Source organism: Falco rusticolus, chromosome Z (assembly GCF_015220075.1).
Source record: "Falco rusticolus isolate bFalRus1 chromosome Z, bFalRus1.pri, whole genome shotgun sequence".
Lineage (NCBI taxonomy): Eukaryota > Metazoa > Chordata > Aves > Falconiformes > Falconidae > Falco > Falco rusticolus.
The window spans coordinates 32,782,226-32,805,297 of NC_051210.1; the positions used below are offsets into that span (position 1 = coordinate 32,782,226).

Sequence of the window (23,072 nt, forward strand, 5' to 3'; positions counted from 1 at the left end):
TGACAGCGATGGATGGGGGAGCTGGCTTAAAATACGGGTGCACAAGGGTATGTGGTTATGTGGGAGGGTCACACACAGTAGCAATATTGAGAGTATGAAACTTATGAATATGGGAATAATCAGTGGGAGAGAAAATAAATGTGGAATTTAACAGTAAAAGGTACTCTGGAGAAGAGCACAAAGTGTCTAATGGATTAGCTTATGTATGATTTTCTCTCATGTCTTCCGAAATTTTTTAAAGCAGGTTTTGGGGCATGTGCAGATAATAACCTTTGTGAGAAGATGTGGTGCACCAGGAGCATGTACAGGCCCTTTCACCAGAACCATAAAATTAATCTGCACAGGGCAGGATGTTTAGGTTTTCTCGAAGAGGCTGTGGTTCAACAGCAGGCCAGCAATAGTCCCCTCCCCAAGCTACATGACTGCCTGCTGGGGAGCCTGTTGTGCATCACTTGCCTTCCCAGCTAGCTGTGCTCACAGAAGTCAGGTTTCTATGACACACAGGCAAACAGCAAAACCTCCAAATCCAAGTGCGGTGGCTGACGAAGAAGATGCTTCATGCCCCATTTCTTTTTTTCTTATTTTCCCCCACCCTCAGAAATACCCAAGTCCTGAGCTCCAGGCTGCATGGAGCAAGGGAGAGGAAGCCAGCACAAGCACTCTTGTTGCCTGATGCAGAATATGTCCTTAATGGATTCAGGCTCCAAGCTTTTCTATAACAATGATGATGTCAAGTTGGAGCTGGGGTGAAAAAAATTTCATCTTCCCTATACTGATTTATTGTGTACCAAGTGGCGATGGTGGTTTTTACACCAAACTCCTTTCCTGCCCCCTCACAAATTTAGTGCCACTAAAGACAGATTCACTGCTGACTCATAGTGCTTTAGATGAGGAAAATATTGCTTTAAAAGCTTCAGAACCTCATTTGACACCTTATTTAAACTGGCATGGAAGTACCATTGAGTGAAGAGCAATTGAAATCTCAGTTCTTGTTTGTTTGTTTTTAATTCTAGTGTGTGGGGGTTTTGTTTAAATTAATGCCTTAGTGTGTATAAAACCAGCAATGCAGTAGACTTTAACGAGCATTCCAGGGGAGGAAAATCAGTGGTTCCAGTCTCACACACATTTTACTCTCCTCCGTTTCTAACTGGAAGACTACTAAGAAAATTCATCAAAAAATCAAAGCTCTACTATACTAAGTATATAGTTCTTAAAACAGTGCTTGTGTGTACATTTTAATTTGATGGTTGCAGAGCCTATTGAAACAATAAAGCAGATTTGATAGCTACTATCTTCTCTGCATGCACATAAATAAGACCTCACCGTGTCTCTTTTACTGCAGTGACTAACTGATTCAAAGAACAGTGGAAAAGCCTGTTTTCTTCTGCCCACCATCCTTCCTCTGTTCTTGATAGGAAGCAGAACACTCTGAGAGAGGCACACCTCTACCAGTTTGGGAATACCGCAGTGTTGGGGTCTGCAGTGGGTCTGCAGACAAGTTAGTTGACTTCAAAGACTTAGCCATGTACCTTTAAGACAGCCACAAATTGTCAGGTATGTAAACAGGATGTGAAGAATCAGAACTTAGAACTGCAGCACACGGGCACCTACGGCAACAGCAAATAGCAAGCAAGAAGAAGGACACAAAAACCTGTCAGGGTCTAACACCTGTACTGTCTAAGATATATAAATAGTTCGTATAAACAATAAAGGTCATTTTGCCCGAACCCACCCACGCAGACATAGTGTTTCTTTTCAGTCCGCCTCGACTTGCTTCACCACATCACAGGGCATTTTAATAAAAAATTCTCAGTTCAGTTCTTCAACTGCGACTAACTTTGCTTTGAAAAAAAAAAAAAAGCAACGCACGTTCAGAAGGTGTTAGTGGGGATAAGAAAATTGTACAAATTTTATTTCCTTGAGTCATGATAAAACAGTGCAATAATTACATTTAACATAATGATTCATCACTGGACCGACTTCTGAGACCTTGGTATTCATCAGGGTAATGAAGTGATATCAAGGACTGCAGCACTGTCATGATCTCTTAGCCCACCCACAGTGACTCCCAGGAAGCCCTGGGCCTTGCCCATAAAACCCATCCTATGCAGCCCTCCAATTTTCAGGCAGCTGGCTAGGAGGAAAGCCAGGGAAGTCTTTATTGTTCTTACGTTTGTGCAGACCAGATCCCATACACAGAGGCAGCCAGGTTTCTCTGCTGTTCCACTGATCTTCCTCTGACTGATCGGTTGTGCTCGTGGTTTCTGAACCTTCTGCTCAAAAAGGAAAAAGAAGGAAAAAAGGGAAAAGGAAAAAAAAAGAGAGAAAAGAAAAGCAGCAAGAAAACTGCATCAATACTGAGCCTGTTGGGGCAGTTTCCCTGCAACTCACCCCCTGCTTTAGTACATGCCCACGCACATAACCTCAAAAGCACAAAAGTGCCGCAATTGAGAGACAGGACGCAGCTTGATGTAAGCAGATTTCACTTTAATTAGCCTAATAGCATGATTATATACACATAAGCAATTGTTACATCTTATTCTGATCGGTTCAAAAACTTGCTTATCCTATAACTGTGTGGCAACTCGTGGGAACACTTCATGCTAGCTATTCAGCAATTCAGCAATAAAGACAACAATGTCTGCAGTTCTTGCACCACGTCCTTGAGCAAGCTGACAAACTGACCGCCTTATTCCTTGTATAATCTCAACTTGATACTTAGTCCCTGTTTCTATACCCTTCAGTAATTTCTCATGTCCCTTACCACCAGGGCTTGTGACCCTTCCTTTCAGCTTCCTTTGTGTTCCTTTCAGCTAACTGATTGTTACTTGTGGTCCTGCTTCCCAGGCCCCCTCCTGCACAAAAGGGCTCCAGGTCGATGGTGGGAGTGAGATGTTTTGTTTTTGAAGGCATTAAAAGAAGGGTTTTTCAAAGTAATGGGTCACAATGGCTCTGAGCTGTGCAAGGAGTTAGTTGATGCTAGAGCCACACTGAGTCACACATAAGCAATTCCGATGTCTAGCGGTTGTCACAGGGTCCAGCCCTTCTCAAAGCTAGCACAAAGCACATGTTCTGTGTTATTAAGGCCATCCACAGCTGTCTTCCTACCTTGTTATATTTCCTGGCTTGGTTTCTTAGACAGAGTTTTAGTATCACTTTTAGTAACTACTTTCAAGCCTTTTTCCGTATGGAAATGCAACAGCCTGCTGCCTCCTTCTCATGCAATACATAGATGTATCTGGCACTGCAAATAAATGTTAAGTACTGCAGCCCAAATACTGTTTAAAAAAATGGCATAATCTTCTACTTGGAGCTGGGAAAAAAAGAATATTAATATTGTAATTTTCATGAGTTTCAAAATAGCACGTGCTTCTAGGAGGTGGTCAAGTAAGGCTAAATCTTGTTTTATGCTTTGGGTGCTAAACTGTGAGGAAGCCATACATCTGCTGCTAGAAGAAAGCTGCTCTGCGGTGAAGTCCTTCCTTAAATTTCTAACCTCTGTTCTAAAGACAAATTTGATAAATAGATGTGTCCAATTTGCCATCCTCTGTGGAGACAGATTAAATCTAACCTCTACTTGTATTGTTCTGTGATTACCCAAGCTGGTCCATTCTTGTAGGGAGCTGAAGTATTTCTTCTTCCTCCAACTTCTTGTCATTGTTTCCTTTGAATCTTCTTCCTGTGACATCTCTGTTTGGCCTATATTAGGCTAAGAGCCTTAACTTAGAAGATATTCTCTATCCCCCTTAACAACCTGCCAGCAGTGTTTCTGCTTGTGCGTTAGCTTAGAGACCATCTGCTTGTCAGGCACCTTACCTGACAGGGGTTTTGTTCAAGACCCAGGTTCCCAAGGGCTGCCAAGGATCTGCACATGTTCCTGCCATGTTCCCTGATTTTCCAGTGTACAAGGCAGTAATTTGTCATTATAAGTTCCTTTAGGACCAATTCTAATAACCTGAAATATTTCTTCTCACCAGTCCTCTCACTTTGAAAAATCTCCCGTCATGGAAAAAAAACAACAACCCACAAACAAGTCTATAGAAAATCTTAGTACATACTTTGTTGCTCAATTTATGTTCACAAGAGTGCTGAAGGAACCAATAAACCCATGGAATTATTTCCTGATGGTGACCCTTCCCTTGCATTTACAGTTTTGAGATGAGAAAGCATATGGGAAGATGTGTGGCTGAAACTTTCCACACAATCCATGCCTGGAATTAAGTGGGCCCACAACTTCAGAAATTGATTGAACCACCCACCCCAAGCTACTGCAAAAGGTTTTGGAGCCAAACGTGCCCGTTCCTGAGGCTGGTGGTATGTGGGTGTCTGACCACAGGCACTACTGCTGACCTGGCTGCTGGCTTCTCTCCCAGGCCAAGACATAAACAATCATTTTGAATCTTAGTATTTTGTTGCTAAACTCTTTCGGGCAAACAGCCCCTTACCTTTGATTCACAGGGTTATGGTAAGTCTACAGTCTCCCTAAGAAGTTGTGTTTAGAAAAGTAGGCACTATGTTCATTTTAAGAGCCATAGCTGTCTCCTTGAAAACCTTTAGCACTTTTTTACCTCCAAGAAGATAAATGATAGGTAAGTCCCATTCAGAAAGGATGTCATCACTAAGAAGATGAAACCACTCCCCGGCTTTGAAACTCCTCGCTGCCAGTCTGGTACAGAACAGAAAGGATGTATGCGAATGGACAATGGCCAGACGGGTTGCAACAGAGCAGTAGTCCCAGTTACAATTATGTCCCACAGTTTTCCTGCCCACCACATCCCCCAGCAGCTGCAGGCTGCTGGCTGCTGTAGCAGTAGCCATGCCCTGTGCTCCAAATGGTCCGATACTGTTCCAAGAGGGGGTTTTTTGGTTTGTTTTTTTTTTTGGTTTTTTTTTTGTTTCTTTTTTTTTTTTTATTGAGAGGGTCTCCTCAAGCCAAAGACTCTTCGGGTTTTCTGTGCAGGACCAGCGGGATCAGCAGGCATGCAAGGCAAAGCCAGACCCTTTGCCATGGGTAGCCAGCAGGGATGTCTTGCTCCCAGCAGTGAGCATTTTTCCTGTGGGTGTAAGACTCCTTGCCTTTTGTCAGCCCGAGATGTGGCATGACAACACATGATTGTTCTTCCTCTTCTTTCAAAGGTTTCAAATGGAAACTGCAAGCACAGGAGGTGGGTGTTAATTGAAACAAATAAGATACCAGCTACCTGGAAGCCACAATAAAGGTTCAAACCGCAGCCAAGGTGCAGCCCGTGCCAAGTAACAGCCCCAGGAGACCTCAGGATGGAGTGGGGAGGGCTGGAGCTCGGGCACGGCCACCCTGCCGTCCTGCGGCGTGGGGAGCCTGCGCCATGCCGGGGGGCTCGCAGCCTTTCGGGAGGTGTAAGGGTGTCTACGCTGGTCGGTGGCAAAATCCCTGCGCTGTGGTAAATTTCCATGCCAGAATCAGGCTCCTGTGGCGGCGTGCCTGGTGCCTCAAGCGTTGCTCTGTAGTACCGGCACAGTGCTGGGAGCTGCTATAAAACCATGAAGCCACACTTGAGCCCAGAGGCTGCTTTATGGCTGTATCTCTGCAAAACGTCATCATTATGAAATCACTACTTCTTTCCAACACTGCGGTGAAGAAAAAAATTTTTTTTTTCCTTTTTACAATTGGGTTAGCAGGCTCCGAGATAAAGAGAGGCTGCCTTTCAGGACGTCTAACCTAGCATACATGTATACCTCGCAGCACGGCAAGGTTGCTTACTTGTGGATTGCAAGTGCACTACTCCTGCAGCTGCTACATCGTTGCAACCGCACCCGGCGCCGGGGCAGGGGCCAGCCCCCGCTGCGCGGCACGGCCCAGGCGGGGGGCGCCCCAGCCCGGCGCTGCGGGGGGCCGAGCGACCGCAGCCGCGGCTGCCCCGGCGGTCACCCAGGGTTTTGGGGTGCCCGTCCCGCGGGGCTCAGCACTGGTCTCGGGGCGGGGGGACCCTGTTTTTGCTGGCGCCGGGGCGTGGTGGCAGAGCCTGACACGTGCGCTCCAGCCCCCACGAAGCGGCCCGCGGACCAAAGGGCCGCCGCAGACGCTCCCCCCACCCCACCCCACCCCCCCGCACCCCAAAGCCGGCGGTGGGACTCGAACCGGCGGCTCCCAGAGAAGCCCCCGCTGGCGGACCGTCCCCCTTTCGGCTATCGGCTCTGACTGCGCATGCCCGGAAGCCCCTACGCGAGGCGGGGTGTGTGTGTGGGTGGGGGCGTGTGTGTGGGGTGTGGGGGTGTGTGTGTGTGTCTGTGTGTCTGTGTGGGTGTGGGGGGGTGCGGGGGTGTGTGTGGGGTGGGGGGTGTGGGGGTGTGTGTGTCTCAGTCTCACGTGCCGCTGCCGTGCGCGGGAGGAGGGGCGGGGCAAAGCAGGCGCGGAGGGCGGCGCGCACGCGCAGCCGCCGGGGCCACCTCCCCCTGAGCATGCGCCGGGTCGCGGGGCGGGGCGGCCTGCCCGCGGGGCGGGGGAGCCAGTAGCTGGCCGGGGAGCGGCCGGCAGCACTAGGCGCGGCGGTCCGTGCCTGCCTCGCTATGGAGGAGCAACGGGTGAGCGCTGCCGGCGGCTGGCAGGCAGGCAGGCAGGGAGGGAGGGAGGGAGGGAAGGAAGGAAGGAAGGCAGGCAGGCAGGCAGGCAGGCAGGCAGGGAGGGAAGGAAGGAAGGCAGGCAGGCAGGGAAGGCAGGCAGGGAGGGAGGGAGGGAGGGAGGGAAGGCAGGGAGGGAGGGAGGGAGGGAAGGCAGGGAGGGAGGGCAGGCAGGCAGGGAGGGAAGGCAGGGAGGGAGGGAGGGAAGGAAGGCAGGCTGGCTGGCTGGCTGGCTGGCTGGCTCCCGCCCGGCCCGGCCGCCCTCCTTCGGCTGTCCGTGTCGCCGGCTCCGGCGCGGGGGCCGCGGGCAGCGCCCAGGGGCAGCCTCTGGAGCCGCCGGGGAGGCGGGCGGGGCGTCCCCCGCATGTCGGCCTCGCCGTGGCGCTCGGCCCGGCTGCCTGAGGCTGGGGGCGGCGGCCGCCGCGCTGTGAGGGGTGCTGCGGGGCTCAGGAGCCCCCTCCGGGGGGGCGGGGGAGCAGAGCGGGGGCGCCCAGCCCGGCGGCCTCTCCGTGCCCGCTTGCTGCCTGTGCCCCCGTTACCGCCGCCGCACCTCGGCGGAGCGCAGCTCCGGGGCAGGGCCCTTGCACGCCGTATGTGCCTGCCATAAGTAATCCCGGTGCAGTAGTGCCTCCTGTTTCCCATGGATGTCGGCCTGTGTTGAAGGGAGCTAATTAATAACAGCATTTTCTAGTTCGTTTGTTGGTTTTTTTTTTAATTCCCGTATGGCTGCTGCTCTGTAATTCCCTCCTTCCCTTTACTTGCTGTCTGCCCCTCCAGGGAGATCGCTGGGATGCAAAGATGCGCTCGGCCCAGGGCTGGGCTTTCTAAAAATGACGCTCTGGAAAAAGTTTTGACTTGGCCTTTTGGCTTCCAGTCTAGCAGTGCGGAATGGCTTCTGTTTCAGTCCCTGCGGAGGCTGTGCTTTCCTTAGCTTGGGAACTGGGCTGTGAGCCGAGTCTGGATAGCTAGTACCACTGATGGCTCGGAATTTACAGATCAGCATTGTCTGCTATTTCAGTTCAGTGTTTGTGCGCTGCCACTGCGTACTTACCTGTGCTTTGGAAGGTGAGATGTGGAGTCCCAGAAAAGCATGCTCCTGGTAGAGAGTGTGTGAATTTGTGTCTGTCTGCCTTTGCCTGCTTTATGTGAGATTAACCTCTCAGAGGACTAAATGAGGCCTGTCGCTGTTACAGGTGCCCTAGATGGATGTTTCTGAGTGGTGTCGCTGGTGGTATTTGAATTTCAGCGCTGCACAGAGTAGTAAATATGGTAGTAAAATTGCAGTTGATCTTGCAGTACTTGGTTTCTTAATTTGCTGTTGCCACCTGTATTGCCTTATACACTCCTTCAAACTCTGGCAACTTCAACATGTGGAGAAGTGCAGAAGATCGAATTAAAGAAGGCTAAGTATATCCACTTATATGACACAGGATTTTGACCTAGGCCCAGGGCCACTTCACAAACTCTGTTCTGCATCCAGTCGTGTCATAAGGCTTCAATATGACCTTGAGCAAGTTGGTAACTTTCTTCTTAAACAGAACTGAGGTAATTGTTTAATTTGTTGAAGTTTGATCTTTACTTTTATGAGGTGCCCATCTGCTTCAACAGATGCTATGTGATGTTAGTTACTAGCTATTCTAAAAAAGGTGTGTTGCCTACTTGTATGCTCCTGGCAAGACTACAAGCCACCACATGTTGTGGGCTTCCTGTCCTTTTTCATATCCATTCCTATTTTTCATCCCTTGCGCATCATAAAGCATGCTGTTGCTTTATGAATGCAATACATTATTTTTTTCCTGCAAAGAATGTATTAGTTTAGGGAATAAGAATAGGACATGGAAGTGAAGAGCAGTATGAAGCTGACTGATAACAGCAAAAATTACTTCTGTAATAAACATGCCGTAATGTTTTGAAAATAATTTGAAACTGACCTCACTTAATACATGCTAGCCAAAGAGAAAAGTAAAAACTATTTGTAATAGGATTCTGTGAAATACAACATCCATCAGTGGGCAATAGATTTAAATTTCCTTCAGTGCAGAAATACCAAGAAGTTTTAATGAACTTGGTCCTGTTGAAATTGTTCTATGAAGTGACTTAGAATGTAAGCCTCAGCTGCTGCTTTCGTTGCTAACTTTTCTAGCACCCTTTTCATTACATATAAAGGTAATGACTTTTTAGAAACTTCCACTAAAGAAAGAAGGGGCAACAGTGCAGTGTTTTGAATTTGGTGTCTGTCTTGGTATGTTTAGAAGAAACTTAAATATTACTTATTAGTGAATAGAAAATTACATTAGAAAATATTATATGTTAGTGTTTCCTAAAAGCTACCTTTCTGTTCTGGTGGCTTGTGCATTGGTATTTAAGAAAAATTCTGTCTACTACTGATGGGGTCTTTTTAGGCCTCTTCTATCTGTGTTTGTAGATGGCTTCTAAACTTGTTTGAATTTGACCAAACCTGGTAGAATTTCTGTATGGAGAAAAAGAACTGTACTGATTTCTGTTTGATCAGTTGACTTTACATTTAGATGTAGTGGAAAACCTTGTTTGATAGCTGTCTTCCAGTTGCTGCCATGTGTTTGGCTGTTCAAAAGCTATCTAAGCATTCCTCACATGTAGATCTTTTCTTTTAATTATATGTAGGTATAAAACAAAAAACATGGTTCAGTACTATGTACAAGAAGACTAATGCACTGGGGTTTTTTTCCCATGCGGTGCAACTGAGTAAGCCCTAAAATCCTAGCAAAGAGGATTGGGAGTACTGTTGTTCATCCAAGTTGACAGTTATTTATAGGATCTAAGGCTTAACTACAGGCTGTCCGACATGTGAAAACAATTGCTCCTGGGCAGTAGTACATGCAGGAGCAGCTGGTTGGACAACGGGGTTTCATGTGCCATTCTAATGTGAACAACACTATCTTTAAACAAGCTCAATTTAAACCAGACAATGAGAAGATTCTGTAATGAAGTGACCAAGACTTGCTATACTCTTTGTTTCTGAAAGAAGTCAGTCTGGTCTTGTTTTATTTCTTCAGTCCTAATTTCAGTCATTGCTGGCTGATCTGTGATGTCTTTACATGACACCATCACAATGCTGGTAGTAAAAGCAGTAAAATTTCACTTTCCTGTGCTAGTGGTTTAACTTTGTGAGCATGATGCTATGCAAACAGGCAATGAACTGGAGCACCAGTAAATACATCATTGCAGATTAATTGAAAACTGCTGAGGAAAGGGTCAGAAGAAAAAGGTATGGGCATGGCTTAGGACTGGTCGAGAGACTCCTTTATACAGGTTGTAGTGTCAAGGTTTGTTGTGGATGTTGTGAAAGAATAAAATATTTTTCATGCTTTCAGCAAACAAATGTGATCTAAGTAGTAAATGTTTGTTAAGAAATTGGTTATGGAGGGACCTCTGCAACATCTTTTTGGTGGTCTGGCTGTTTTTAAGGTTATGGCTTATCAGCTCCCCATGCCTCTCTTTCCTGTTGTCAAGTAACACTGTTAAACTGAGCAACTCCATCCTCTGAGTCCAACTGATTAATGACGCCTTAATTATGATAAAGACAGGTTTTACTTTTAAGAGCCAAATCTAGCATTTTATAGTTAGATTTGTTTCTAGAACTTACTATCAACCAGGCTGAATTAAATATCAGAAAATCCTTAGTTACCTCCTCACCTTGTTCTTTATTTTTACTTTACATATGCTGGTATGCTCTGAGTTTTAGTTATACAACTTGACTTAGTTTTAAGTACCAAGCACTGATGTGTTTTTGTCAAATTCCTAGAAGATGTGACTGACTACTCAACAAAATTGAACTCGGTGGTTTAATTTAAAAATGCGTATTGATGTTCTTAAGGTTTTGCCTGCTTAGTATGTGTTTTGTAAGCTGAATCTACTTCTTTTTAATAAGCTGGAGTAGTACACCACAAATAACCTTGATATGCTTACTGTTACCTGAGAAAGCATTCCTCTTTGAGATCACTGTTAATTGGAATTATAAATTATTCACCAAAATATTTTGCCACTTGTAGAATAAGTTTACAAATCACTGTTACAAAATATATTTATTCTGTATTATAAACTGTCAGCTTGGTTGTTTAAAACTAGCTTCTTTTGACAGTAGAAAATACTACTTTTTCTTCTGTGTTAACTTTCACTGGCTTTTTTTCTTTATTGGTTCTCTATTCGGTTGTGTAAGCACTAGTTTGCTGGTCTGGAGAAGTTGTATATGGCAGAGTGTACTGCCAGTAGGTAGCCTGGTTTGGGTGACTTGGGAGTTGCAGTAGTAACATAGTTAGGGAAACGGTAGTGTATCATAAAACAGCTTCTTGATTTCTCTTAAACTAACAACTGGAGATAATCAGTTTGGTGTAATGCTTCTTAGACCTTTGATACTCTTCCTCTTGTTTTTAAAAAAATATTAAATATTACCTGATCCCATCAGAAAGAGTTGAATTCACCACAACTGGAATGATTATGATGAATTTCCATATATGTTGAAGTGGTGATGGTTAAAAAATTACAAGGTTCTTTTACAACTTCTCTCACTTGTTTTTGTAATTCTAGGAGATGCTGCAAAAGATCGTTTCTACTCTAGCAAGCAAAAATTATGAAATTCACAACTTCATTGACCTGCTGAACCATACAATAAAAAACCTTCAGGTATATATATTAAGGATCATAAGTTGTAGCTGTGAGGGGAGCAACTTCCTAGTTTTGTCAGTCTCAAACTGTTTGGGTGGTGTGTAAGAAGAACCGAGTTTAAAATGTATTTTCTTGTTGGAACCAGATAGAAAACATTTTCTTTTTTGTGTCTGTCTTTTGTTGAAAGGTATGGTGGGTTTGCTTTTCATGTGAAAAGCTATTGTAGGATTTGATTTGTGTGGAAGAGAGAATCTGAATTTTGATGCAACATCTCAAACTTGTGTTACTTGGAAATAGTCTGTCTTTTTTAGACATCTAGTCTGCTTGGTAGACTGAAAAATGAGACCATTCTGATACTTGAGAAAATCTTTGCTCTTTTCAGTAGTCGCAGATTTTTGGGATTTAGTTAAGTTAGACCTAATTTTTGGAGCATCTACAGTAGGCTGATTTTTAGGTTTCTTTAGCCTATCAGTAAGCTGTAAATTTTTTGTTCCATGTTAAAGCTGAGCCAAGTTAAGTGCAGAAATGTAAACCATCCAGCATACCTTTAAGCTGGTTTCTTGAGTGCGGTTGTTAATATTAAATGAGAGCATTTTATGTGAAACTGGATAAGAACATCTAGCAATCCATACGTAATTGTGAGAGGGAGTCAGAGGCCTTCTGGCATAGAACAAAGTTGGCCAAATATGTTGATTCCATGCAAGATTGATTCTCATGGAATTTTCATGGATTTCAGTCTTCAGTGTTCTGATACAAAGTCTGCTTAGGAGATGTCCATCACTTCTAGGGTTTTTTTTCTCTTTTGATAAGGTGAGGAGCAGTGACGAGGTATCTATTGGTCATAGCAAAGCGTGTTTGGAGAATGTGATTTCCAGTCTAAAAGACTAGTTAGCATTGTTTCCAATACAAATTGCAACAGTTTCAATTCTCTTCTCAGGTAAACTCTTCTAATGTAATCAGTGAGCTGGATGAAGAATTTGATGGTCTGTATTCTATATTGCATGAGATGAAGGGGAGTATGGCCAGCGCTATTCAGCAAGAAAGTATGCGTAAAATTCAAGCTCTGCAGGTAACTAAACTGTAAATTTTTGCAGCTGAGCAGAAGCAGTTTAATATTTTAAATTTCAACTGAAAGTGAGATTTTGGTAGTGTTGCAAGAAATGCAGTAAGGGTAATATAAATGTTTTCTTTGCTATAAGGATTCATCTGGTCCCTGCTAAGGTACTTCATGGTCTCTAGCATATTTATATTCTCAACATTGTTATGCAGAAAGGAAGTGGTACTACCTGTAGAGCTTACAGGTGGAGAGTGGCTGCATAGGAACAGGACTTAGATATGTTTACTACCTTCAATCTAATGAACAGCTTCTGGAGTAAAATTGGTTTCTTTCTGCAGTTTGGAATATGAGGATTTGAACCTGTAGACATGTCTAATTGCTTTACTCAGGCTTGAACCTAGAGTCAAGAATCCCACCAGGTATCATAAGTACAAAGGCTGGTTTATTATTGACAGAACTGGCCATCTTCTGCTGCTTAACACCAAGCAATTTATGTATGCACACTGGAAGATGTGGGAATTGTTTGGGAACAGGTTGCATTGATGCCTGCTACTAAACCAACTTCACCAGCTTGTAGTTGTATAATGTCATGCAGGATAACCTTTCCAATGGGTTTCAGAGAAGCAGAAACAAAAATACAACTTTCTGAAACACACAAAGTCTGTTTTTCCAGTAGTGTGTAGCAAGTGGGCTCTAGCTTTCAGAAAGTCTACTTGCATGAAGCCAAAGCACAATTAAATATTTTAAGCAGAAGCTGTTTCTCCAACTTTTTTCTTGAAGTGATCCTAGTTGCACCATTCTTCTGCCTAGTTCTTTTTACTTATGCAGAATAAGGATATTGTTTTTTTCCTGAAAAACTTCACCTTCTCATGTCTAGTGAGTTTAAAGAAGTTTTAGGAGTGGTTTCCTGAAAAAAATTCCACAGGCTTCCTTGTAAGGCCTATTTTATATTCATACTTAAAGACTCGGTTTAAAACATTCCAGAATTTGAGTGCACAACTTAAGTGAGCACTTCAGTGCACTTTTCTGCCTCCAGTTTAATATTTATCCCCATATGTCTGTTCTAAGTCCTTCTGAAGTTTCTCAACAGACCTTTTCTACCTGTGTCCAGGGACGTTTTGGACTTAAAGGCTTAAAGAATAAGTGCTTCTCAGTGAACAGCTTACAGGAGAACTTCAGCTGTGCTACATATCAATTATTCTAACTTGTAGTGAAGAAAACCTAAAGTTAGTCTTGCAAGAAATTATTCTGGAGCTGAAAACTGTTTTAATGGTTACTCATCTGGCAGTTTGACTTGACTGTTGAAATTTTCTGTTAATTCTGCTAATCTAGTTTGATCAAGGTCAGATGTGGTTGAGCCAGGTTTTTCTGAAAGCTTGTCAGTGTGGTAGAGCTGTATGAGGAATTGCTGCCCGATACCTGTGTTGAACAGCGGCACTGCTACTTCATCATGGGAGGATGAAGACAACTGGAATGTTAGATCACTGACACAGTTAAGTGCCCCCCTTGTCCTTCAGCTGAGGCTGTTGTCTAACTACAGGCTCAAAGGACATTGTGTTTACTTGGTAACAGACCAAGCTTCCTCTGTAACTGAGGCACTGCAAGAGTGCTTCTCCCAACAGTCAATCTACGAAACTGAACTAACAGGTGAAAAGTGTTGCATCGAATGCATTAATCCAAGCCATTGTCTTTGACTGAACTGAAAATTAACTTTCTATGAGGAAACCGAGGAACTTCAGTGAGGTCTAAACATCCTGTTTAAAGGAATGAACTTGCTTAATTTTTTGTCCTCTTAAAGTGTGTGTGCTGTAGTTAGTCTTCTGTTGTTGACTAGAAGTTCTTGTTGAAAATAAGCTGTAACTTAAAATAGCGGGGCTGCGTAATTGTGGAAGGGGGTGAGGATTTAATATTTAGACTGATCCCTCCTAAATAATTCCCTTGAAAGTTAAGGCCCAAATCAGAAATTCTCCTTAAACCCTTGCTTTGGAAATACTTTGCTTTGTTCTGGGGAGGTGTATTTTAATGACACTGAAGTATGTACTTTTAACTCCTGAATGCAGATGCATCTCAGTAAGATGTTAATGGAAGCATCCAGTTACTGTGTCATTTCTGGAAAGGTATTTGAAAATGCCTCTGGCACTTGCCTCCCTTCTGAGGTGTTTGCCTGGGGTATTTCTGGAGTATCATGGTTTATCTCAGTTTGTCAGTGCTGGATATCTTCCAAAGAGGAGAGCAGCTGTATTAGGTGACAGCTTGTGTTAATGGCATGCTTCAGAAGTTACCTGGAAACTGTGTACAAACTTCTAGCTGTTGGACTGTTTCCATGCTGCTATTTTATCTCTGAACAGTAAATCTGAGCAGCATCTGGCAGCTGGCCCTGGTCAACTCACTGCATTTGTCAAAACTAGTTATACTTCTGAAGTGTTTGAGACTGGTCTGTTCTCGATGCAACTGTTGGTTGCTTTTGAGACAGTGACTGCTTTCAGAGCAAGCTGTCTTTCCGGAAGTGTTTTAAAGAAAAATAGTTACTTGCTGTTGACTGGTTCTGAGATATTACAGTAAGTATCATATGAGTAGAAAAACAGCTGTAGGTTGAATGACAGTGTAAAAGCTGCTGGCAGGTTTACAACATGCATCTTGTTTAACCTGCAGTATGTTTAGGATCCTGTAGTGTATTCAGAACTAATCTTTTTAGGGTTATACTCATAGTATGTAGTAGTGGAAGTTTTGTTTGGACAGTTTTATATACTGCAATGGTAGTTTACTAATGATAGAGTTTTAGATAATCCAGAAAGAAATTTCTCTTCTGCCTTTCTTCCTCTGTTCCTTTTTCTCTACTATCCCCTTTGTTATATAGCAATATTGATTTTCAGGATTGTCTTGTGACAGTTCTGGAGCTGCTTTGGGATAAAATTGTTACCTTTTCCAAGGCTACTGCTACATTAAACAGGATCGGTCCGCTGATGAAGTGCAATTCTGTAAACAGAAATTGTGGTGCACAAAAATGTAAGCATTTTTTTGCTTCTGAAATCCTGATGTTGGGAGAAACAGGCCTTAAAATGAAATCTGGGTTTTAAATCAGACTTCACCACCTATCTGCCGCCTTCCCCATTTGGATTTTTAGGACATGCCATGTATTGCTGTGCACTTCTTAAGCACTGTGAAGTTCTAGTTACACGACAGCAATGTGTCAAAGTTAATAGCCTTGATTAGATAAGGTAATAAGTTGTTACAAATGTATAGCAAAGCCGTGTAGTTCTAATACTGGTAGTTTATAGCCCACTTTTAAAATGTGGATACATCACTTTATTCTTACTTCCTGTTTTTGCTTCAGGATCAGCTTAGCCAATGTAGTAATGCCCTAGAGAGTTCTGAAGAGCTGCTGGAACTTGCTGCGCAGTCGCTGGACATAAAGGACCCTGTGGAATTCTTAAAGGTAGAAAACATTGGACAGATCTGCATAAGGCAGATGTTGATATTTGCCTCAGTGTAAAATATCCTTTGCATTACTATACTGGACCCTGCAAACTTAGGGTAATACTGAGAGTAGTGATAGAGAGGCACATAAAAGTACAGTTAAATGCTCTGTTGGGGAGGCAAAGTCAGGCGCTATAGTCTTAAATTTTTATGCAATCTCTAGATGGAGTTTCCTTTTATTTAGAATGAGAGGGCAGGGAAAGGAATGCCTTCTCCTGGAAAACTGTCAGTGCTAAGCAAGCTTGCACTGATGCCAGGTGAGTGAACCCAGAAAGTGAGGATGAGAGAAACCTGTATAAAACTGAACTAAGACTTACAAGGTTTGTGATAAGTGACCTGTCAGTTGCCCAGTGCTGTTACATGACGCTTGCACACTGTATTCTAGGTGCAGCCGTCGGTGGATAACAAGATGTTTGTTTTGCAGAACTTCATGCAAGCTATGAATCTTTGATTTGCAACCCCGAACTGTGTAGCTGTCCTGAAAGATCTTATGAAACGGAATTCAGGGCAACTCTTGCTTTATTCCCTGAAACCTTCTAATGCGGTTGCATATAGCCTAGGCAAGAGCGTGATCTGGGCCTCACATTGTGATTCCAATAAAAATAACATGTGCTTTACCACAACAGACTTGTAAATAAGGCAACATGTATCTTAACTGGAGGAATATTCTTACAGATGAATAAACCAGCATATACGCTGACTCAGTACACTGGGCTTGCTGTAATAATTCTCATATTAAGTGGGGTCAGCCATGCCAAATTCAAGACCCAATTACTTTTGCCTTTTTGCATTGTAACAGGAACAAGGACACAAATTACTCTAAAGGTGCAGGTAGGAAGGCTCTCTGACTGTGTCTGTTACACTTTTTGGCAACATGTTTGCATGCTGTCCTGCTTGTTGAGGGTCAGCTTTGATTTATTTGCCTTGAAGAGTTACAATTCCTAAACTGAATATTGTTCTTAGCACTTCAGTTTGAGTTGTCCTTTCTGTCTTGGCATAGTGATGTGTAAAAATCGGTAGCTCTTGAGCACAATGCAGAAGGTAGCTTTGAATTCATTGTAAGTTGTTTCTTTTCAGACATCTCTAATGCTTTTTTCAGATCAAATACACTAAGGAAGATTATTTGAGTGTTTGCTGAGGGGAAAATCTCTTTAAGTTTTGAGTCCGAAGCTTAATATGCTGAAATCCAATTCAGTGAATTCCCAGTTATCTAGGATTTGAAACTTGTAAATTTGCCTTTGGATATGGCATTTGAAGGTAATATTGCCTTGGTTATTAGCTAGCTAAATCTATTGCTCTGCTAATAGTAATACCCAGTGCTCCTGAAAGGCCAGCTGCAGTCCTGACTTCTTATTGGCACAAATTTTCTATGGATGCTCTACTAAATCAGTTTTTTCTAAACTAGCATAAGACTAAGCTAGGATTATTTTTTTTCTGTGTTAGATTTTTGGTGGCTTCATTCACTGAATTAGTTTACCTGGAAGTCAGAAGAGTGTGAATGCCAGCACATGGGAGGGTTCACTGGTTAGGATGTGATTTGACACTACTGGGCAGCTCATCTGTGATGGGCCAATACCAGTCTCTGTCAGTAGCCTGGACACAAACTGAATTCAAAGGGCATAAGCTGTGGCTGTCTTGCAGAAGGCTGTTTGTTGACTCCTGGCTACTGTGTGTTCCACAAGGAGTAGATGTTATGAAGAATGCTTCTGTTTTTAAGTAGCTCTGTTTTTGTCTACAGCTGTCATGTAGTAAATCAGTCAGTAGTTCTACAATAACTTTGGTTTGAGGTAAAACAAAGCTACCTCTTAAGCAAAGTTATTTCTAAACACTTGGATTTTTTTCTGCTTCCCACTTGGGAATATAAAATTGGTTTTGTAGCGGGGTCAACTGTGATTTATGGTTGGTTGTTTTCCATTGGATGTGCTTTATATTTATTGAAAAATAAATTTGGAAGTCCTTCACTTTTGTTTGACTTCAAACTGGGAAGCTACCTAATGTTTCTTGTCCTGTCTTTGGAAGGGAAGGTAGTTAAGCTGAATGGCAGCTAGATCAAGTAGCAATGTTAACTCCAATCCATGGATTCAACAGACCTAGCTAAGCCAATGCTATTTCAACAGTAACATTTTGTCTTCAGTTTGCAGTTCCTCTTGGTGACGGGCAGGAATTTTGTCTTTAGAAATGCCAGTTAATGTTTGTCTTTGAAGTATGCCATCACCACTTCTGCATCTGCTTCAGTGGTATCATTTAAATGCTGGGAAAAAACCTATGTTCTATGGTTTTGAATAGTGACATATGCAAAGAGTCCTTTATTATACTGTTCTGACAGTACTTAGTAACTTTCAGAGGAAGAGTTAAAGGAAGTCGTATTTTCTCTTGTTTGTCAGAGTCTTTGCCCTATGATATATAGCTGAACGAGTCGGGTATAGTTACATGCCCCTAATAGGTATTTTGTAATTTCACAGAAAATCCACAGTAGTTAAATTTTACTGATTTGGTTGTGTAGCTCTTAAAATGTGAGGGAGATTAACCAATTAAGAGAAATCTGAAGAGATCAGGAAGTTGAGTAATTTGGAATTGGTTTGTTATGGTTCTTAAGATCAGTTTTTTCCCCAGGTGACATAATTGCAGTTCTAACCAATACAATTAACATGCTTTATGGGAAAAATTATTTTGATGAAGATGTTAAATTCATTTTGATCTTCAGATCTGAGGAATGCAGTTGAGATTATTCTCAGCCTTCTTGCTTGTTACTGCCATTGATACTTGCATGGAAATATTAACCCTTTTCTCTCTCTTTTCCCGCATGTGCATCAAGGCTGCCAGACAGATCAAAGATAGGTACAGTACAAAGTCTGTTGCTTTTGGTGTCTTTGAATTAATCTTATATTTGGAAATGCCTTTATTTTGGAAGGGTCATAGTCAGCTTAAATGAAATTCATTGACTCATGTTTGTTGTGACATCACAACTTCTGAGAGAGAACAAAAAACGTCTCTGTTTCTCATGCAGTGTTTTACCTTGCTAATTGTAGGTCTTTCATAGCTTAATAAAGAGAAAGATAGTTTTTAATGCAAGGAAGTAAAACTCTGCAGCAGCAGTTACTTTCTGTGAATCTATATAATTAATACAGTATACTATTAACAATTGTCAACTTCTGATTTATTAATACCTGATGTCTGAAATTTAATGTTTTAAGCTGACTGTCCATTTAAATTATGAGAATCTTGTTCTTTGGCTTTTTCAAGTACTTACAGACTTTTGCTAGCTGATTTTCCTTTTGAATGTAAAATGTCTTGTAGGTGTTGAAATATTTCTGGTGACATCACTGACTAATATCAGTGAAATTGCTATTTCTGGTAGCTTTTCTTTGAACTGTGTGTGTCTTCAAACTATTGTTTAGAAAGCAAAACTTCACTGCTTCAAAATAAATGGTAGGGACGTATTTCTTCACTTGGAAGAATAACCACATTCTGAGAGTCTGACCTTCTGGTTCAGATGTCTTACTATGATGTGCGTAATATTTTGAAAGACAGCTTCCAGCATATGTTGCTCTTATGGACCGAATAGGTTGGCTTTCAGTTTAGAGGTTTTCAAGGAGGGTTCTGACTAGCTAAAATCTCTGAAGTTTCATGTAAAATGAATCAGTGCTGAAGAAATTAATCTTTGCTTTTCCAAGGGTAGAGATTTAATGTCCTTAACAAATCAGAGGAATAGTGTCAGTGATAGGAATCTTAATACTTTTTATCTGTAACAAGCATCCTGTTACTGTTCTAGTTCTTGAAATGCTGTGTGATCTAATCCATTTTGAACCAGTTGTGGCTGGTTCTCTGTCTTAAAATCTGTGCCTAAACAGAAGTTAAAAAGCTTCTGAATCTGACTACTCAGTGTTCCCTTACCTCTAATCAAGAGGATTATCCTTTCTTAAGGAAAAATTTACTCTACCAATCTGGCCAAGCAATGAAATCTACTGAGCAGCCCATACTGAATTTCAGAGCGTCAGCTGTCTTGGGAAATCAAATGACCTCTCTCTTACGATGTGCAGTTCAGGGTCTTAATTGTTTTATATCCCAAAATTGTAGTGCTTGTCACTCTTGACAAGTTTGTATCTTTATTACTCCATATTTCCTCCCCGTTCTTCACTCCCTGAATATTTGGGTTTTACCATTCTTTAATGTCTCTGTAGCTAGTGCACAATCTCTTGCATACTGGTGAAGTACTTCAGAGATCACAGGAAGTGATAAATATTAGATGTTCTAAAGGTGCCACAGATCTGTGGATGTAAATTGGATACAAGTGTTTGCAGTTGACTTCTTTTTGTGGTGTGTATATTACTTTGTTGTGTCTTTTTCTAAAGCAGGAGTTAGGACCTGTGTGCTGTCTGAATCAGTTATTCAAATTCTGCTGTGTGGCCTGATGTCTTCAGAGTTACAGAACTATACAAGAGAATTGTCCTCCTTTTTCTTTGGTGGTGTAGTTGGAGTACAGGAGTATCTTCAGAGTATTCAGAATAAGGACTGAGCTAAGATTTCAGAAATGGAAATGGGAGCTGTGCTTCAGTGTATCTTGTAAAACTGATCTGATACTTGCAGACACCGTGTTGCTCTGAATATGCAACTTAAACATCTCTTCATCCTCTGATAAGAACAGAGGTAGATATGAAATCAGAATATTCAGCTTGTTTGCTGCTTTTTATAAATACCTCCTGAGCAATATTTAACACGTGACAATGCACTTTGGAGGTAATGAGTGGATCTTGTCAAGCAGGAAAGTCTTTCTAAACCTTTAGTTTAGAAAGTTTAGAAAAGTTTAAGCTTTAAATTTCTAAGTATATAAAACATGATCCTGATTCTGCAGTGCTTTAGATTTTTCATGGTTCCTGATTTTGTGTAAAGTGGTATGAGTTTGTGTCTTATCCAAGTTTTTTTCACTAGTAAAAGAAGTTTTAATCTCCTCTCTAGTCACTTCTGATATTTCTTTGCCTACTGATACTGAAAAACTGGGAGTTTGTACTATATTTTGAGACAGTCATGTTAACAAAACTTCCTATTTTGGAGTCTATGTTAAATGGTAAACAGCTACCTATTAGAAAAATGTTCTGGTCTTTCATCAGTGTTTTGGCTAACAGTTTGACTTTAATGATACAGATTATCTGATTGCTGTTTTTGAAAATGGCTATAGGACTTTAAAAAATGCACAGTACATCTTGCTAATGCTGCTTTCTTGAATTTAGAGTCACAACGGCTTCAGCATTCTGCATCTCTCTGAAACCGAAGGTCAATGATAATATGACTCATATGATGGTGGACTTCACTCTGGAAAGGCACATACTCCAGTCCGTAAAGTTTTTGCCAGGTAAAAACTGTATGCGGTAATTTGTTAATACATTAATAACTTACTATATTTAAAACAAAAACACACTTCTTGCACCCTAATGAACAAATTTTTCAGAGTACCTAAACTCATTATTCTTACTCATTGGATGTTAAGCTGAATACCTTGAGGGTAAAAGTTTTTTAGTTTTATTATGTTAATTTCAGTATAATATAGCATTTATGAAAATAACATTCATCTCAGAAGTAAGAATGAGTCTTCTAGACTGTCTTTACTTTGAGTTGCTGCGCACACAAGCAAAGCAAAACAAGGAATTTATTTGCTACTTCCCATGGGCAGGGAGGTGTTTGGCCATCTCCAGGAGAACAGGGCTCCATCATGTCTAACAGTTACTTAGGAAGACAAATGCTATAATGCTGAATGTTCCCTCTCCTTTTCTCTCCCCCCAGTTTATATACTCAGCTTGATGCCATGTGATACGGAATACCTCTTCAGCTAGTTTGGGTTAGCTGTCCCCTCTCTATGTCCCATGCCCCTCCAGCCCTCTCGCTGGCAGGGCCTGAGAAACTGAGAAGTCCTGTCTTAGATCACCCAGCGACAACCAAACCCATCAGTGTGCTGTCAGCGTTGCTCTCACACCAAATCCAAAACACAGCGCTGCACCAGCTACTAAGAAGAAAATTAACTCTGTCCCAGCTGAAACCAGGACAAGTTGTCAGTTCCTCTATACTTCCTGAAGTTATCTTAACTTTGTCAAGACGGTAGCTACTAGCTTGATGCTTAGGGACACTTTGAAGTCTTAAGTCATCTGCAGTAGTGTTATGCATGGAACTGTAAGCTGGTATGTTGCTTACAAGGGCGGTGGTATGGTCTGAAATGCAAGAGGGGGATAATCTAAAAGGGCAGTGGTATTCCTATAATACAAAATGTGTATTGATGCATCGGTTTGAAAGTAAACTTAGATGCCGTATACCACTATGTATCTTTCACGTCTTTTTATTCATACTGCTTTATTTGCCCTTGACTGACACAAAGAATATATTGATAATAATACTGCTGGCAGGGATGTTAATTGTTTCATCTCTAGATCACTAATTCAAATCTGTTAAGGGCTTGGCAGCATCAGTTTATTTTTCTGCCAGTTTATCTTGTATGCTGCAGATACAGTATGTGATAGCAGGTGTAGTAAATTGCCAGTATTATTCCTTGTGGTAGCTAGCAGTGTCCAGGCAGAAATTCACCACTGTGGGTGGCAATCATTGCTCTGTATTTCATAGATAAGGGAGCGAGGCAGGTAAAGTGATCACAGTGGAGAACAGGAATGGGAGCGTAAAGATGTAGGAGCAAGCATGAACAAAGCCTTGTACCTAGATGAAGATACTTAGTATGACTTTTATTACGTGTGCATTTTCCTTATCAAGTATATAGGAATTTAAATTGTTTGGGCCTTTGATTTGTAAACAGGAATACTAACTGTCTGGACATTAATCTGGCTTTCTTTTGCTGTGGTGCCAAACTAATCAAATTACTCTGACATGAAATACTGATAGCTCAAACTGTTGCAGGCAAAATTGCACTGGGCACTGATAGACCTTCATACGTCAGGAAACACTGATGTCTTGCTGTGGGAAGTTGAAAATGGGTTTGGTGTCATGGTAATGCAGTCATTTGAACACTGCTTGCCGGAATTATGCTGAAGACTTGGTCCCTCCAAACACAGGGAATAGTCTTTACCTGGTATGTTATACCATGTCAAGAAAAACTGGAGTAGGTAGCTAATCTTACAGGTGTATGTTCTGAAATACTTGGCCTCATCTTAATTTTTCTGTTGCCAAAGAAGTGATCTTACTGATCCTATTCTCAAATTATAGTTGGATGACTTTGAAATTTGATGGCAAATGTACACGATTAACACTTGAGAACGTGGTTTAAACCTGGCAACCAAGCACCACACAGCCCCTTGTTCAC

General features: G+C 42.0%; 1 protein-coding gene across 5 annotated transcripts in view; it reads left to right on the top strand.

Annotated features, from left to right (window-relative positions):
* The first annotated feature begins 6,457 nt into the window (after positions 1-6,457).
* FSD1L (fibronectin type III and SPRY domain containing 1 like) overlaps positions 6,458-23,072 on the top strand; it is a 34,819-nt gene continuing 18,204 nt past the window's right edge. For 4 of the 5 annotated variants that reach the window (XM_037372770.1, XM_037372773.1, XM_037372771.1 and 1 more), the window contains exons 1-6: positions 6,458-6,561; positions 11,164-11,259; positions 12,179-12,310; positions 15,633-15,734; positions 18,591-18,613; positions 21,004-21,125. In XM_037372770.1, the coding sequence (XP_037228667.1) occupies positions 6,547-6,561; positions 11,164-11,259; positions 12,179-12,310; positions 15,633-15,734; positions 18,591-18,613; positions 21,004-21,125 (490 nt within the window). In that variant the 5' untranslated portion in view covers positions 6,458-6,546. Of the gene's footprint in view, positions 6,562-7,374; positions 7,663-11,163; positions 11,260-12,178; positions 12,311-15,632; positions 15,735-18,590; positions 18,614-21,003; positions 21,126-23,072 lie in introns of all 5 variants that reach the window. The other variant, XM_037372772.1, reaches the window with a different exon arrangement.